A 14,385-nucleotide genomic window follows, 5' to 3' on the forward strand; every position below is an offset into this window, starting at 1 on the left:
AAAAAAAAAAATGACAGTTGTTTTAGAGGGTGTCATAGGTCAGTCACTAGAGATTGCGCTGATGAAGGCGTGGCTAATCAGTCAAATGGAAATAAAAATATCAACATAGAATCATAATTTTGGTTTCTCCTTTCTTTTAAAAAAAATGTAAACTACCTTCGTTATTTTAAAAACAAAAACAACACACCACACATTAATTTCCTTTTCTCAAAACAGTGAAAGAAAAAACCTAAAAACTGAAAACCATAGTCAAATCAAATGGGTAACATTCATAATCAGTAAATTTCTCAATCAAAATTACAAACACGTATGAATCAAAGGCAATTATTTGCTTTCACCAGACCATTTTTTTTCTCTTCTTTGGTTGGGCTACTATATCATGTGTTTGTTTATTCTTTTCACAAATGAACAAGTAAAAGCACATCTACCCTGCCAAGACATCTTTTCCTTCTGATTGGTAATGGGCATAGCCTTTCAGGACACAAGGAATAGAGTAGCACGACAGAGTAAACCAAAAAAAAAAAGGGAGGGGGGGCGGTCTTTCCAACTTACTTTACACAAAACTCACTCAAGCTAGATAAAAAGTTATTCAGACCACTAATAAGCACTTAGCACCTTACTTATGAAATTTCAGAAATTAGTATACCTTAACCAACAAAAAATTAATGAACATAAGAAAAATAGGTAGAGCCATTCCTCATTTAAATAATCACAAACAAGAATTCGCAATCACTGAAAGCTTGTTTACAAATATTTCTTAATGGGCTCAACATGAAACTTACTAACTGGTTTGCTTCTTAAATTCTCAATTCTTTATGCATTGTGATATTGCAGGAGAATTCTAACTAACTGGTTTGCTTCTTAAATGCCTCGCTTCTTTATGCATTGTGATATTGCAGGAGAATTCTTGCTATCAAATCATAGTTTGCAAGTTTTCAGCAGAACTCCTCATGGTGGTAAAAGATTTCAACTCATAAAGAAAAAGATAATAAATTGATCTAAGAGATTTAGTAGTTTATATGTGGCAGTGAAATTCTTCGAATCATTTGGATGGGATTGCCTATGACCTTTATTGCTTATCTTCAATGTTGTAAATACAACCCAAGTGTTTGACTTCAGTGAACTAATTGCCAGATGACATTAATTATGAAGCAAGATTTACACATTGTGAAGGAAAATGCCATGGAGTGTCAAACGGCTGCAAAGGAAGCAATCCATAAACCAAGGATTTTATCCATTTAATTTGATGACACCTTATGATCTATAAATACCACTAGAATTTGGAATTTCCCCAATTACATGCACTAAAACTTACTTGAATAAGATTAAGCATTTTGCGGGTCTGAGAGAAGATAAGAACATGATGACCCTCTGAAATCAGCTTATCCTGTGATGAAGCATCAGAGCCATTAGATTAAAACAGTCTACCAATATAACCACAGCATAACTTTGATAATAGTGATAAATCTGACCAATAGTAATAATATAAAAGAGATCTTGCAGGAGACATTGTCATGCTCCTCTTCAAAGTGGGATCCCTCAGTGACATCTGCTATGTGCATTGCCAGTTTTTCAGCAATAACATTGTCTTCCTGGTTTAACATTGAATCCATCCCTTCCAATACATCTTCAGCAGCTCTTTTTGTCAAGAGAAGTGGATGGTCACATATTTTCTTCAGAATCTATTTCACAAGGAACAACACATCAGTGCATATTCCAAAAAAAGATGAAAAATAACGCCTTAAGAAATCAACTTTCATACCAGTGTAAATTTATGAAGGCAATGGTTAATCCAAGGTGGCAGTGTTGAAATACAATGTTGCAAGGTTTTACAATTCCCATGTTCATACATTCCCAGTAGAATGTGTCTAATGAGATGTGATCAGTTTTCAGTCTGATAATTGTTCACATAGAGTTTGATGGGTTAAGTCAGTAATAAGTGTTGGAGATCCGGGTTGGATTAGGAGTGTTGGTGTTTGAATAAAAGAAGGATAAAACAGCCGATCAATATGCCTAATAAATCAGAAGCTGATAAAGAAGAAGATAAGTCTGATTTGAAGATTAAGTCTTTTATATCCTAGTTTATCTGTAACTTATTCAAACTTTGTCTATATCTCATAGGATTAGGAGTTAAAGGCCGTAGACTTCACCTGTATATATAGGACTTTATTCAATACAAACAGTGAGTTTTTGATTGATTCCATCCTCCATCCATACCTAAGGCTGTTACGCTTAGGTTTTATTTGTTTTTTGTTCATGGTATCAGAGCTTGGTTCCTATTAGCCGAGAATTAAGATATTATGGCTTCTTCCAATCCTAAGGATGCAGTTCATGCAACTGCAGAATCCTCCCTTACTCCAAACCCACAACCTGTAGCAGTTCCAGCTGCAACAACAATTTCAGCTATTCCTCTATCAACCAATAGTCACAACCTGCAAATCACACAACACAGATTGAATGGAAGAAACTTCCGAGAATCGTTTCAATCTGTTAACCCTGTGATTAAAGGCAAAGGTAAGTTTGGCTATCTATCAGGGGACATTTCTTCTCCACGAAAAGATATGGTTGAATATCAAAGATCAGAGGCAGAAAACTCAATCATCATGGCATGGCTTATAAACTCGATGGAGTCAAAGATTGGTCGCACTTATCTATTCTACCAGACTGCCAAGGAAATATGGGATGTTGTTCAAGAGATTTATTCTGATCTTAAAAACACAGCCCAGTGTTTTGAGATCAGATCAGCCATAAGGATCACTAAACAAGGTACTCTTGGGGTTACTAAATACTATGCATTGATGGAATTATGGCAAGAGATGGATCTCTTCTATGATCCAAGTTGGGCATGTTCTACAGACAACCTAAAATACAACAAGATGCTGGAAAAGGAGAGGATTTTTGACCTCCTCCAAGGCCTTAATGCTAACCTAGATGAAGTCTGAGGCCAATTACTAGGTACTAAACCACTTCCATCTCTCCAGAAAGTGTTTGCTGAAGTTCGAAGGGAGGAAAGCAGGAAGTGAGTGATGCTCCTGGCAGCAGTTGAACCAGGGGCAAGTTCAGCACTGATTTCAACCAAACGTGAAGATCCTCATAAGGAAAAATAGTGGTGTGAACACTGTAATAGGCCCTACCACACTAAAGATAAATGCTGGAAATTGCATGGGAAGCCACCAAACTGGAAGCCAAGGAGTAAAAGGGAGAAGGAAAAACCAACTTATGTCTTAGCAATAGCCCCTAACATGAATAAAAGTATAAATCTAAACCTAACTACTGAACAAGTGGATTTTTTTGCAGAATCTTCTAAGCAATTCCCAGATTGCAAAAGAGTTAGATACCTCAGCCAACAACTCTACAACATCAGTGGCCCAAAAAGGTAATCTAGCATACTCTTTGTGGTCTAAGAAACTAAAGGGAAGTTGTTGGGTGATAGACACAGGTGCATCCGATCATATGACCGGGTCTACAACCACGTTCAATCAACTCCAACTCGATGATAAGGAGTTGAAAGTTCTAATGGCAGATGGTACTATGGCTTCAGTTAGGCGGAAAGGGGATGTATATGTCTCTGGTTTGCAACTTAAATCTGTCTTATATGTGCCAAATTTAAAGTGTAATTTGTTGTTAGTTAGCAAATTAACCAAGGACATGAATTGCAGCATAATATTTTCCTCCTCTCATTGTGTTTTTCAGGACCGGTCTCCGGGGAAGGTGATTGGCAATGCTGAGGAAAAGGATGGGCTCTATTGGGTTTTAGAGAACAAGGCTTCTACTACAGATCAATTACTACATAAGTCTTCTTTTGCTACTGTTAGTTCTAATTCTAAAATTTTGTAGTGGCACAAATGCCTTGGCCATCCAAGCTTTTCATATCTAAGAAGTTTGTATTCAAGTTTATTTATCAATAAAGAAAAGCTAGTTCTTCAATGTGAACATTGTATTCTTGCCAAACAAACACATAGCACCTATCTACCTCAATAAGTAAAATAAGAAAATGCCCAAGTGATACACTGATATAATGCAAGAGTGATGAAATAGAATAAGTTTTAGCAAAAGAGGTGGTAGAGGAAGACGAACAAAATCTTTGTAGGAAACTCTTAGGCATGAAATGAGTTATAATGGCCTCATATAAGATGTGGCCATAAAGACGATTGGCAAGCTAGAATCCATGCAATTGACCCTACCTAGTGGGACTAAAGCTTGAATTTTTCTAGTAATCACAGGAAGATATAAGATAGTTGTCAAAAACTTTTATGGCATCTACAAGTAAATTATGACTAATTTCCCAATTTTAAACAATTTAATTCTTTAGCGATTATTTATACAATTAAGAGGGGAAAAAATTGTTAACACTTGCAGTAGATTAGAAGAAAACAGTTCTTAGTTAACATCTTGCTGTCTATCACCATTGAGACCACAAACCTTCCCATGGGAACAGAAGGGAAAAAAAAAAAGAACATATAAATCTTATGATGAAGTATCTGGACATATATTATCCAAATAAAATTCAGAATTCTTGCCAAAAAAAATAATATATATATATATAGCACATGCATAAAGACCTAGCCATTGAAAGAGGGAAAAAAAAACTTCATAATGAATTATACCGTTAATGCAGCGAGAGGTGACCCATCAAAAGCTGAAAGAACCAGCTCACTTTTCAAAAAAGCTTCATAGAGTTGCCGCTGCACCAATCAAATAAAAAAGCACAATGTAACCATTTACTTCAACCAAAATTTTAATGAAAAAGTAATGTAGAATGAGTGAAAATTTACACCTGGCATCTGGTCAATCTGAGCCACACAATAATCTCATTCTTTTTAGAAAGTTTTGCAGTCTTCGTGGTATCATTTTCATCAAATACCTCACTTTTTAAGCGACGTAGGAAGTATGGTTGAATTCGTTCTCTTAGCTCCTGTTGCATTAAGTAAAGAAGTGTACATTAATGCATTTACATTTTCTGAAGGAGCTTACTTCTTGCAATCACAACAACAAAGGCAAGCAAGAGACAAGTGTAGAAGCCTGAAAGTAAATATACAGTATATAATGGTTGTTATACAAGTACCTTTACCAAATATAGACAAAAAAATGTACATAGGGAAGGTTCACCACATATCATACCATGAGTACCAATAAAAGGAGAACTCATAAAAGACCTAGCAGCCACTGTTAGTTTAAATTGAACAAATGCCTGAACTAACTTGGAAACTGGAATACTAGTATAAAGAGTCTTATGTGCATATCGTAACAATTTCACTGCATTCTTGGCTAACTTGTCTTAGGTCCTCAGATCAGTGTTCTAAAACGCACTAAGCGCTAGTCGGGCGCCAAATGGGGGCCTAACACCTCGGAAATTTTTTTTTCTTTTTTAATTTTAACATTTTGATGTAAATTAAACATGTACAAATTTGTTTACTTGCTGCTTGCTGAGTACTGAACAACAATTTTTTTCTTCTTCTTCTTTTTTTTTTTTTTTTTTTTTTTTTTTTTTGAGTATTGTAACTTGCCACTTGCCAAGGAGGAAGTTGGCTTGCTGCTTGCAGCAAGCAGCAACGAGCAAGGACTTCCTCCTTGTTGCTACAGCAAGCATCCTTGCTCGTTGGTGCAAGTCCTTGCTCGCTGCTGCTTGCAGCAAACCACAACAACGAGCAAAGACGAAGATGGCGCAGCAAGCAGCAAGGAGCAAGGAGGAAGATGGCCATACTTACCAGAGGAAGATAAGTGAGAACTGTAATGATTGAATTAGGGCAGAAAGTAGAACACAGATGATGAGGAGGAAAGTGTTCTGTATTTCTCGATAGATGAAAGAAATGAATGAATTACAGAAAAATAAGGCTAAGCTGATTATATACTCAGCCAAAGCCTAAACTACCGACATAATAAAACGCAACAGTCATGAGTGCAAGCTCAAAACTAATTGCTACAACATACAGCAACATACACAATATAATTAAATAACAGAAACATCAAACACAGCTTATGTAATATTTTCTTTCACATTCCCCCTCAATTGAGACTCCCTTCTAACCAACTGCTTTCCTGTAAAACCTTGGGACGCTGAGGCTGCTTGAATAGGTGATTCTTTTAAACTGATTTTGTCACACAAAAACCGAAACCTGCTTCTTGGCAAACTCTTAGTGAAAATATCAGCTAATTGATGTAAAGTAGGCACATACCAAATTTCAACCTCACCATTTTCAACCTTTTCTCGCACAAAATGGACATCAATCTGAATATGTTTAGTACGAAAATGAAATACCGGATTTTCAGCAATACTTTTTGCAGCCATGTTATCACTCCACACTATAGGTTTTGAACCATCTCTTACTCTTATAACCCAGCTCTGAAAATAGAGATTTCAGCCATAATATTTCAGTCACCCCTTGTGCAACAGCTCTATATTCAGCCTCTCCAACTGATCGAGCAACCACTGATTGCTTTCTTGAACTCCAAACTATTAAATTGTGCCCAAGAAATACACAAACACCACTACTAGAGCGTCTGCTAACTTTACATTTGGCGTAATCTGCATCAGTATATACAACCAACAATAAATCAAGAGGTGTTGGTGAGAAAAAGAGACCTAGACCAAGAGTGCCCTTTAGATATCTAAGCAACCGCTGACAAGCTGTCCAATGCTGTGGTTTTGGAGAGGATAAGAATTGACTAAGCTTATTGACAACAAAAGAGATATTTGGTCTGGTGTAAGTTAAGTATTGTAAAGAGCCAATGATTGTACGATATAGAGATGGATTTTCAAAAGAATCACCTTCATCAATTAGTGACATAACAAAATTCATAGGAGTGTCACATGATTTACAATCGTGCATATCAGCTTTCTTCAATAAATCCAAAGCATATTTAGATTGTGTAAGATAAATTCCAACTTTATTTCTATGAGCTTCAAAGCCGGGAAAATAATGAATCGATCCTAGAGTTTTTAGAGCAAAGTTTGTGTCTAAATCACGAATAAAATCCCCAAGAGCAGTTGAATTAGAACCAGTGATCAATATATCATCAACATATACCAGGGCAAACAATACAAACTGAGATGTTCTTTTAATGAACAGTGAGGCATCAGAAACAGCTCTTATAAATCCCCATGACTACAAAACAACTCTCAAATTAGTGTACCATGCCCAAGGTGCCTATTTAAAGCCATAGAGAGATTTCCTGAGCTTACAAACATGAGAGGGAAACCAAGAATCAATAAACCCTTCAAGTTGAGACATAAACATCCTTGGTCAAATCTCCATTTAAAAAGGCATTATTAATGTCTACTTGTTGTATGTCCCATCCAAATGTAACAACCAAGGTAAATAAAACTTGAATAGTTGAAGCCTTAACAACTGAACTAAAAGTTTCAGCATAATCAACTCTCGATGTTTGAAGAAAACCCTTGGCTACCAACCTAGCCTTGTGTTTAAGAATTGTTCCATCAAGATTATAATTTATTTGATACACCCACTTGTAGCCAATAAGGTTCATGTCTGTAGAAAAGGAAACTAAGTCCCAAGTTTGATTTTGCTGCAAAGCTATAAACTCTTCCTCCATAGCTTTAACCCATTGTGAGTCTAAAAATGCCTCATGCACAAAACTAGGCACTAAGGAACTGGTTAGAGCATGAGGAGAAGTAAATTGAAGTTGCTTGGCCTTGGACCTGGTAAGCATAGGATGAATTGAAGGAAAAGGTCCGACAGTATGCTTAGGGTTACGTGCTACAGGTTTAGAACAAGGCTAAGGAACAAGTGCAGCAGGTGACAGAGTAGAAGAATTAATAGGAAAAGAATCTAGAGAGTGTGAGGAAGTTGTAGTGTTTGATAAGGAGGACACAAGGAGTACTACTTTAAAGGAAGTAGGAGCTGAAAGAGACTCAAAGAAAAGTGTAGAAAATCCATTTGAAGAGGACTGAGATCTAGCAGGAGAAGAAAATAATCGATTAAAAGGAAATTCATCTAGATTAAATTGCACATAGCGAGAGATATAAACCCGACCAGAAGGATGCAAACATTTATAACTTGAATGTACATGACTATACCCAATGAAGATACATTTGGTTGAATAAAAAGCAAATTTGTGCTCATTATAAGAACGTAGGAAAGGAAAGCAAGCATAGCCAAAAGGTTGCAGCAGCATATAATTAGGCTGCTTGTGGTAGAGGAGTTCAAAAGGTATTTTAAATTTGAGAGAAGATGAGGGAAGCAAATTAATAATATGAACAGTTGTCCGGAAGGCTTCAACCCAAAATTCTAATGGCATGTTAGCATGAGATAACAAAGTAAGCACCATTTTGGCTATATGCCTATGTTTCCTTTCAGCAAAACCGTGTTGCTGATGACTATAAAGACAAGTGAATCGTGGTTGAATGCCACAGCTATGAAGATAGGGTAAAATGCCTTAAACTATCCCCCATTGTCTGTTTGTAAAGCCTGTAAAGTTTGTGAAATGTTACAAAAGTGGACAAGACATCTAATTTGAGTTTCAAGGGGTATAGCCATGTATATCTTGTATAGGCATCTACAAAAATGATATAATATTGATGTCCTTCAATGGACAAAGTAGGAGAAGGACCTCATAAGTCTGAGTAAACCAATTCAAGAGGTTTGTGATAACTTTATAAATTATGCAAACTAACAATTGATTTGTGATAACTTTATAAATTATGCTTCAAGTTCACACAAAGTGAAGAAATCGTTTACATCAAAAGAAGATGAATGACTCGATTTTTTTAATGTATAATTTAAAGTTGAGAAATAGACAATCCATAAGAGATGAAGCATTATTTGGCCTTGATGAGCTATCCTCAAATGATAAATGGATAATAGAGTATAGCCTTATTGATTCCTCCAATGGAAATAGTTTAGATATTTTTTATGGTGCAACAAGGATGGAAAGTGGGGAAAATGAAGAAGTTAGTGAAGATTTGGAAAGTCGTGAAGATGAAGGTGAAGATAATGTGGATCATGACCGAGACAACAATGATGGTGAAGACCATCAGAGCCTTTAGAGGGTTCAGAATTGGGTGGTATTGATATTTTTACTAATATTGGTGATTTTGAACTAGAAGATGACATTGATTTAGAAGATGGTGATGATGAAGGTGGTCATAGCTTGGACTTGGATGAAGATTTAAATATTTCTACTAATTATTTATTTTAGTTTGTATTTTGTCATTGTAATGTAGAAGTTTAACAATGTGTATTGTTTTCATTTATATTAGGTTATGACTTATATGACTTACGAGAATTTACATTATATGAACTCATATTCGGAAATTTTATTATGGATGGATGAATGATGATAAATGGACTTAATATTTAGAAATTTCATATTATTTAGTATTTTTGAAATTGATAGATGAAGTTATTTTGAAATAGGTACATGTGTTTCATTCATAATAAGAAATAAGGTTATAATAATTATGTTATTAAGTAATATTAATTCATTTTTTATAAAATTATGTCATTATAAACATATATTTAAATAAATTAACGAGTATTTTTAATTGTTTTTAAAATGTTATGATTTTACAATCCGAGTTTACAATTCAATTTTATGGACCCTTTTTCGATCCCACTTAAAATCTCGATTTTAACAACTTTATTTTTATCTACCTGAAAGATAGTTAATTGAAGAATTCGTTAAAAGAGATCCCTCCAATATCCTAGTATAAAAACTGCTACATTCATTTTCCTGGAATAAAGGAAGTCAGATTTCAGTTTCCTTTCTATCTCTTTCTCCTCTCATGAATTTCTCTCCCTCCCTCATTCTGTTTAGGGCTGATCCCCGTCCAGCAGTGACCAACTCTTTGAACACTAGCCTTGAAACCCTAAAACCTTGAACCCATATCACTGTAGCCCTAACCTTAAACCCAAATTCAGATACCCTAATCTTGTAAGTCCTATTATATGATTTTGTATATAAAAAATGGCCAACAATCTGAAATTAATTCTACTGCTTTCAGGAATCAACAGCATCATACGCAACACAAATCCAAGAGTAGCTTAAGTCAAGTCTGTTATGGTATCACATTTCCTTGAAAAGCCTACACAAAAGTGTGCAAGAGTTTCATGAAGACAAAAAAGTAAGAAATGCCAGCTTAAGTATGCTGTTGTATAATGATAACATCAACATCAACCTGTAATCTGCAGCCACTGTCTCTGTAGCTGTGTCTGTAGCTATTAAGTTTGAGAGCATAGACTACATGGCCATTGAAATGTAGGGGCGTCTATCTCAATGTTGCTTGAGAGTGAAAATACGATGATTGAAACTTCAAAGAATAAAACATATCTCGTCATAGTTACCAGGTTCCCTCCTACCCCCTAGAACGCAATCTGGCTCACACATTCCAAATCTTGGTGCATGAGTTTAGTTAAAACAATTAAATATAGGGAAGAAACTTAAAGTTAGAACAATTTCTGAAGAAAATTAGAGAACTAGAAGCATGCCTAACTCACTTTCTTGTATATTCTATTATATTTTGAGTTATATCCAAATCTAACTTCATTTGCATAGGATTTTTCATTCCATAGTGTAGAAGAAAACTGAAAATGTAGAAGAAAACTGAAAACTTGGTATATTTTCCACTTCCACTTGATTACAATATATATAAGAGAAAGAAATCAATCAAATCCCTATAACTAAGGAAAAAAGAAAGAATCATAATTATATCAATTACTAATTTACATCAATCAATCAATCCCAACAATTAAGATTGATTATAATCAATCCCATAGATTGTGGGATTGTTACAGTCGTTAACTATTTGATCAATCACACACATAATCACAGCCTTGATTCACGACACTCCCTCTCAACCTGGTGAATAGACATTGTCTATTCTCAATTTGGCTATAAGCTTGAGTCTCTTAGTTACAACATCAATTAATTGTGATTCACTTGGTATATAAGGCGTGCGGATAAGACCACTATCTAATTTTTCTTTAATAAAATGTCAATCCGCTTCAATGTGTTTTATCCGATCATGATGCACAAGATTGTGTGAAATGCTGATGGCAGACTTATTGTCACAATAGAGCTTCATAAGACCTTCCCACTTGAGTCTTAGATTTTCTATCAATCACTGAGCTTGCATAATCTGCATCAGTATAGGCCTCTAGAGTGAGTTTGCCCCCTTTTTTGAACAGAATTCCCTTTCCTAGAGTACCCTTGAGGTAATGTAAGATTTTATAGACTGCTTGCAGGTGAAGTTCTTTGGATTCATGCATGAATTGACTCACTATACTTACAACATAGGCTATATCTAGCAGTGTGTGAGAAAGGTAAATTAGCCTACCAACTAACCTTTGATATGCCTCTTTGTTTGTGTCTCTATCTCCCTTAGCTTCACTAAGTTTGGGATTAGGGTCAATTGGAATGCTAGATGGTTTGCAAGCCATTTTCCCTGTGTCTCATAAAAAGATCCAAGACATACTTGTGTTGGGATATAAACATCCCCAGTCTAGACCGTGCCACATCAATACCTAGGAAATACTTCAAATTTTCTAATTCCTTGATCTCAAACTCCTTAGCCAAACATTTGCCCAAGTTCTGCCGCTCATTTTCATCATTTCCCATTACTATAATATTATCAACAAAAACAATAAGAGCTATGACAAGACCTAAACTTGAGTGTTTTGTGAATAGAGTGTGATCCCCTTGACTCGATTTGTAACCCATGGCCTGCATTATTTTGGAAAATCTCTCAAACCAAGCTCTAGGTGACTATTTTAGGCCATATAATGCCTTCTTAAGTCTACAAACCTTAGTCCCGAGTTTGTTTTTGTTGAATCCTGGGGGTATGTCCATATAAACTTCCTCTTCAAGGTATCCGTCCAAAAAAGCATTCTTCACATCAAACTGTAACAAAAGCCAATCAAAATTAACTGTTTGGAGTAAGAGAATTGTAACACCCCGCCTCGCCAGGCGTGTCACTATAATGGTATTTCCGGGAATCATTTTTTTTTTTTTTCAAGTTCATCACGCGCACAATGATTTCAAAAACAATCTTCACATGTAGATAACGAATCCCGAAAACCCCAGCCTTGCCCGTTTAACTGACAAGATCAATAATCTTAACAACTAAACGAGACATATCATAATGCAGCGGAAACAATAACATTAATACCGTGGCCTACCACAAGTTCTATACAAGGTGTTCCAACACCGAAACACTTATTACAAGACTACCAAATGATAACAATATTATCATACTACTGTTCATACACATCCAAATGATACAATAACTAGCAAGTTAAACACCGTTGCTCTCAACTTGCCACATCCTCGTCCTCGCAACAGTCCATGGCTGGAACGTTTGAATGTTCCAGGGGCATAACCCAAGTTAGATCAAAAAACATCTAAGTGATGGCATGAAACAGTTTACAATAATGCATGAAGACATACGAGCATGGCTTATACAGACAAAACGACAACATGCAACACGTCTAACTTGATAAATCTCCCTAACATACTCAACCTCTCGTGGAAAATCCATTCCACACACCGTTGAGGTTGACCTTGCTGCGACATACTTAATCTCTCGAGTGCCCTACCGTGTCACTCGTTCACTTGGATTAATCTTATCTCATTCTCAAGTAGACCCCATCCCATACGGACCAAACAACGACACAAAAACCAATACCCCGATGATATGAAAATCACACGCCATGCACAGACTCTTTTGCAAGTAAAAACAGTTGATGCAATATACCACATGATCAATATGCAAACAATGCCATATATACATAAATAAAACGCTTAAACATAGCATCCTAAGTTTCGGTAAGACCGCTCACCTGAACTCACTACACTTACACCAAAACATTTCTAAAACAAGGGTAAAACTAGAGCCAGACCACACACCTCAAACGTATTCGGATCGCCTCAATCCTCGCGCACTGCCTCAATTTGCGTGCCAAGCCGTAATCACTTGAACTTACACTCAACCTCGAGTCACTACACTTCCTAAACACCATATTTAATTAAGGAAGCATTAAAATCCATTTTCTCAATTTTTTCATAATTCCCTCTATTTTTCTCCCATTTTTCACCTCGATAATTTAAAAATAATTATCTCCTCGGACATTTTCCAAAATGTTTCAACATGATAAATCCTAAAATAAATCAACAAAAATTCTGGAAAAGAAAATACCAAAAATGCCCCTGTCATGCACCCTCACGCGCCTGGCGCGTGGGTGCGTGTGGAAGCTGGCGCATGCAGCCACATGCCACCGTCTTCTTCCTTAGATCCGGCCGCCGCCGACTCCTCTGATGGCCGAAATAAGGGCACCCCCTTGAAACCCTTTGCAATTCGATCCGGATGGCATTGGTTTCGGGCCGAAAGGCCACCAGAAAGTGGCCCAAACGGCTAGTTGCAGGTCCGACAAGGCGAACCGCTTCAAACCTTCGACCGAGCTTCAAACGGCCTTCAAACGTTGCTAAAAATTCTCCAAACGCTCCAGATACCTTCCCCGTGATACAAAGATCAATAGCCCCTTATTCACTCTCTTCGATTCGACCTCTAACCCCTCCGATTTGAAGCTCCATTTTTGCAAAAACCCTCAGCCCCTTTGCTTCTATTTATACCCGAATTTCGGCCATTTCTCGGCCAATCACCGGCCGAGCTTGGCCCCCAAGCAAGCCCAAGCCGTATAGCACCTTCCCTAGGTCCGCCTTGGCCATCCCATCGCCGAAAAAAACCCCATGTGCGACGGATTGCGGCCACCGATTTCTCCTTCGCGTTCACACTATGAAGTTTTGTTAAATTGCATTATAGCCCCCTTGCTTCTTCCTTTGTCATTTCATCCATTTTCCTTGTGCCCCCGAACTATCCAAATATACCACTAAGTCCCACAAGTTTAGTACATCTCATTTGACCCTCGAAATTCCTGAAAAATTACCGTTTTGACCCCCCTTGGGCAAATTTAGAAAATTACACTTAGGCCCGGTTGACCATTTTGACCTTAAATCTCTTCGTTTTAACACGAATTTGCTTAAGAGTTGTTCTACACATAAAATGTTAGTTCTTAGCATGTTTCGTTGACCTTTTGGACGTCTCCTATGTCGATTCAGTTTTCTTAGCTTGGTCGGCAGCTGTACCGAAAACTGTTCTCGATCCAATTTCTTTCACCACTAAAAATCATAATTCGAATCACTTGTCGATACTATACCATTTTCATTGCCTATCTAGGGTTCAGGGTACTCCCTCCGACTGATTCGGTTGCCTAAAGTTGCGTTAGTGTACCCTATAGTCTCGTTTTTCCGAGAATTCCACTTGTATCCTTTATCAAATACCGTTTATACCCTTAATAATTTCCTAAGTATTACATTCTCCCCCCCTTAATAAATTTCGTCCTCGAAATTTGGCTCGTGATAATTGAATCA

At 36.7% G+C, this 14,385-nt stretch overlaps 1 protein-coding gene across 3 annotated transcripts in view; it reads right to left on the reverse strand.

Moving 5' to 3' along the window:
• LOC127800113 (protein CHROMATIN REMODELING 24) overlaps positions 1-14,385 on the reverse strand; it is a 71,588-nt gene that overhangs the window by 37,031 nt on the left and 20,172 nt on the right. For all 3 annotated transcript variants that reach the window (XM_052334549.1, XM_052334548.1, XM_052334550.1), the window contains exons 12-15: positions 4,778-4,915; positions 4,608-4,685; positions 1,473-1,682; positions 1,316-1,387 (exon numbers count right to left, since the gene is read on the reverse strand). In XM_052334549.1, coding sequence (XP_052190509.1) covers positions 1,316-1,387; positions 1,473-1,682; positions 4,608-4,685; positions 4,778-4,915 — 498 coding nt within the window. The remainder of the gene's footprint in view (positions 1-1,315; positions 1,388-1,472; positions 1,683-4,607; positions 4,686-4,777; positions 4,916-14,385) is intronic.

The sequence above is a fragment of the Diospyros lotus genome, chromosome 4, assembly GCF_014633365.1.
Source record: "Diospyros lotus cultivar Yz01 chromosome 4, ASM1463336v1, whole genome shotgun sequence".
NCBI lineage: Eukaryota > Viridiplantae > Streptophyta > Magnoliopsida > Ericales > Ebenaceae > Diospyros > Diospyros lotus.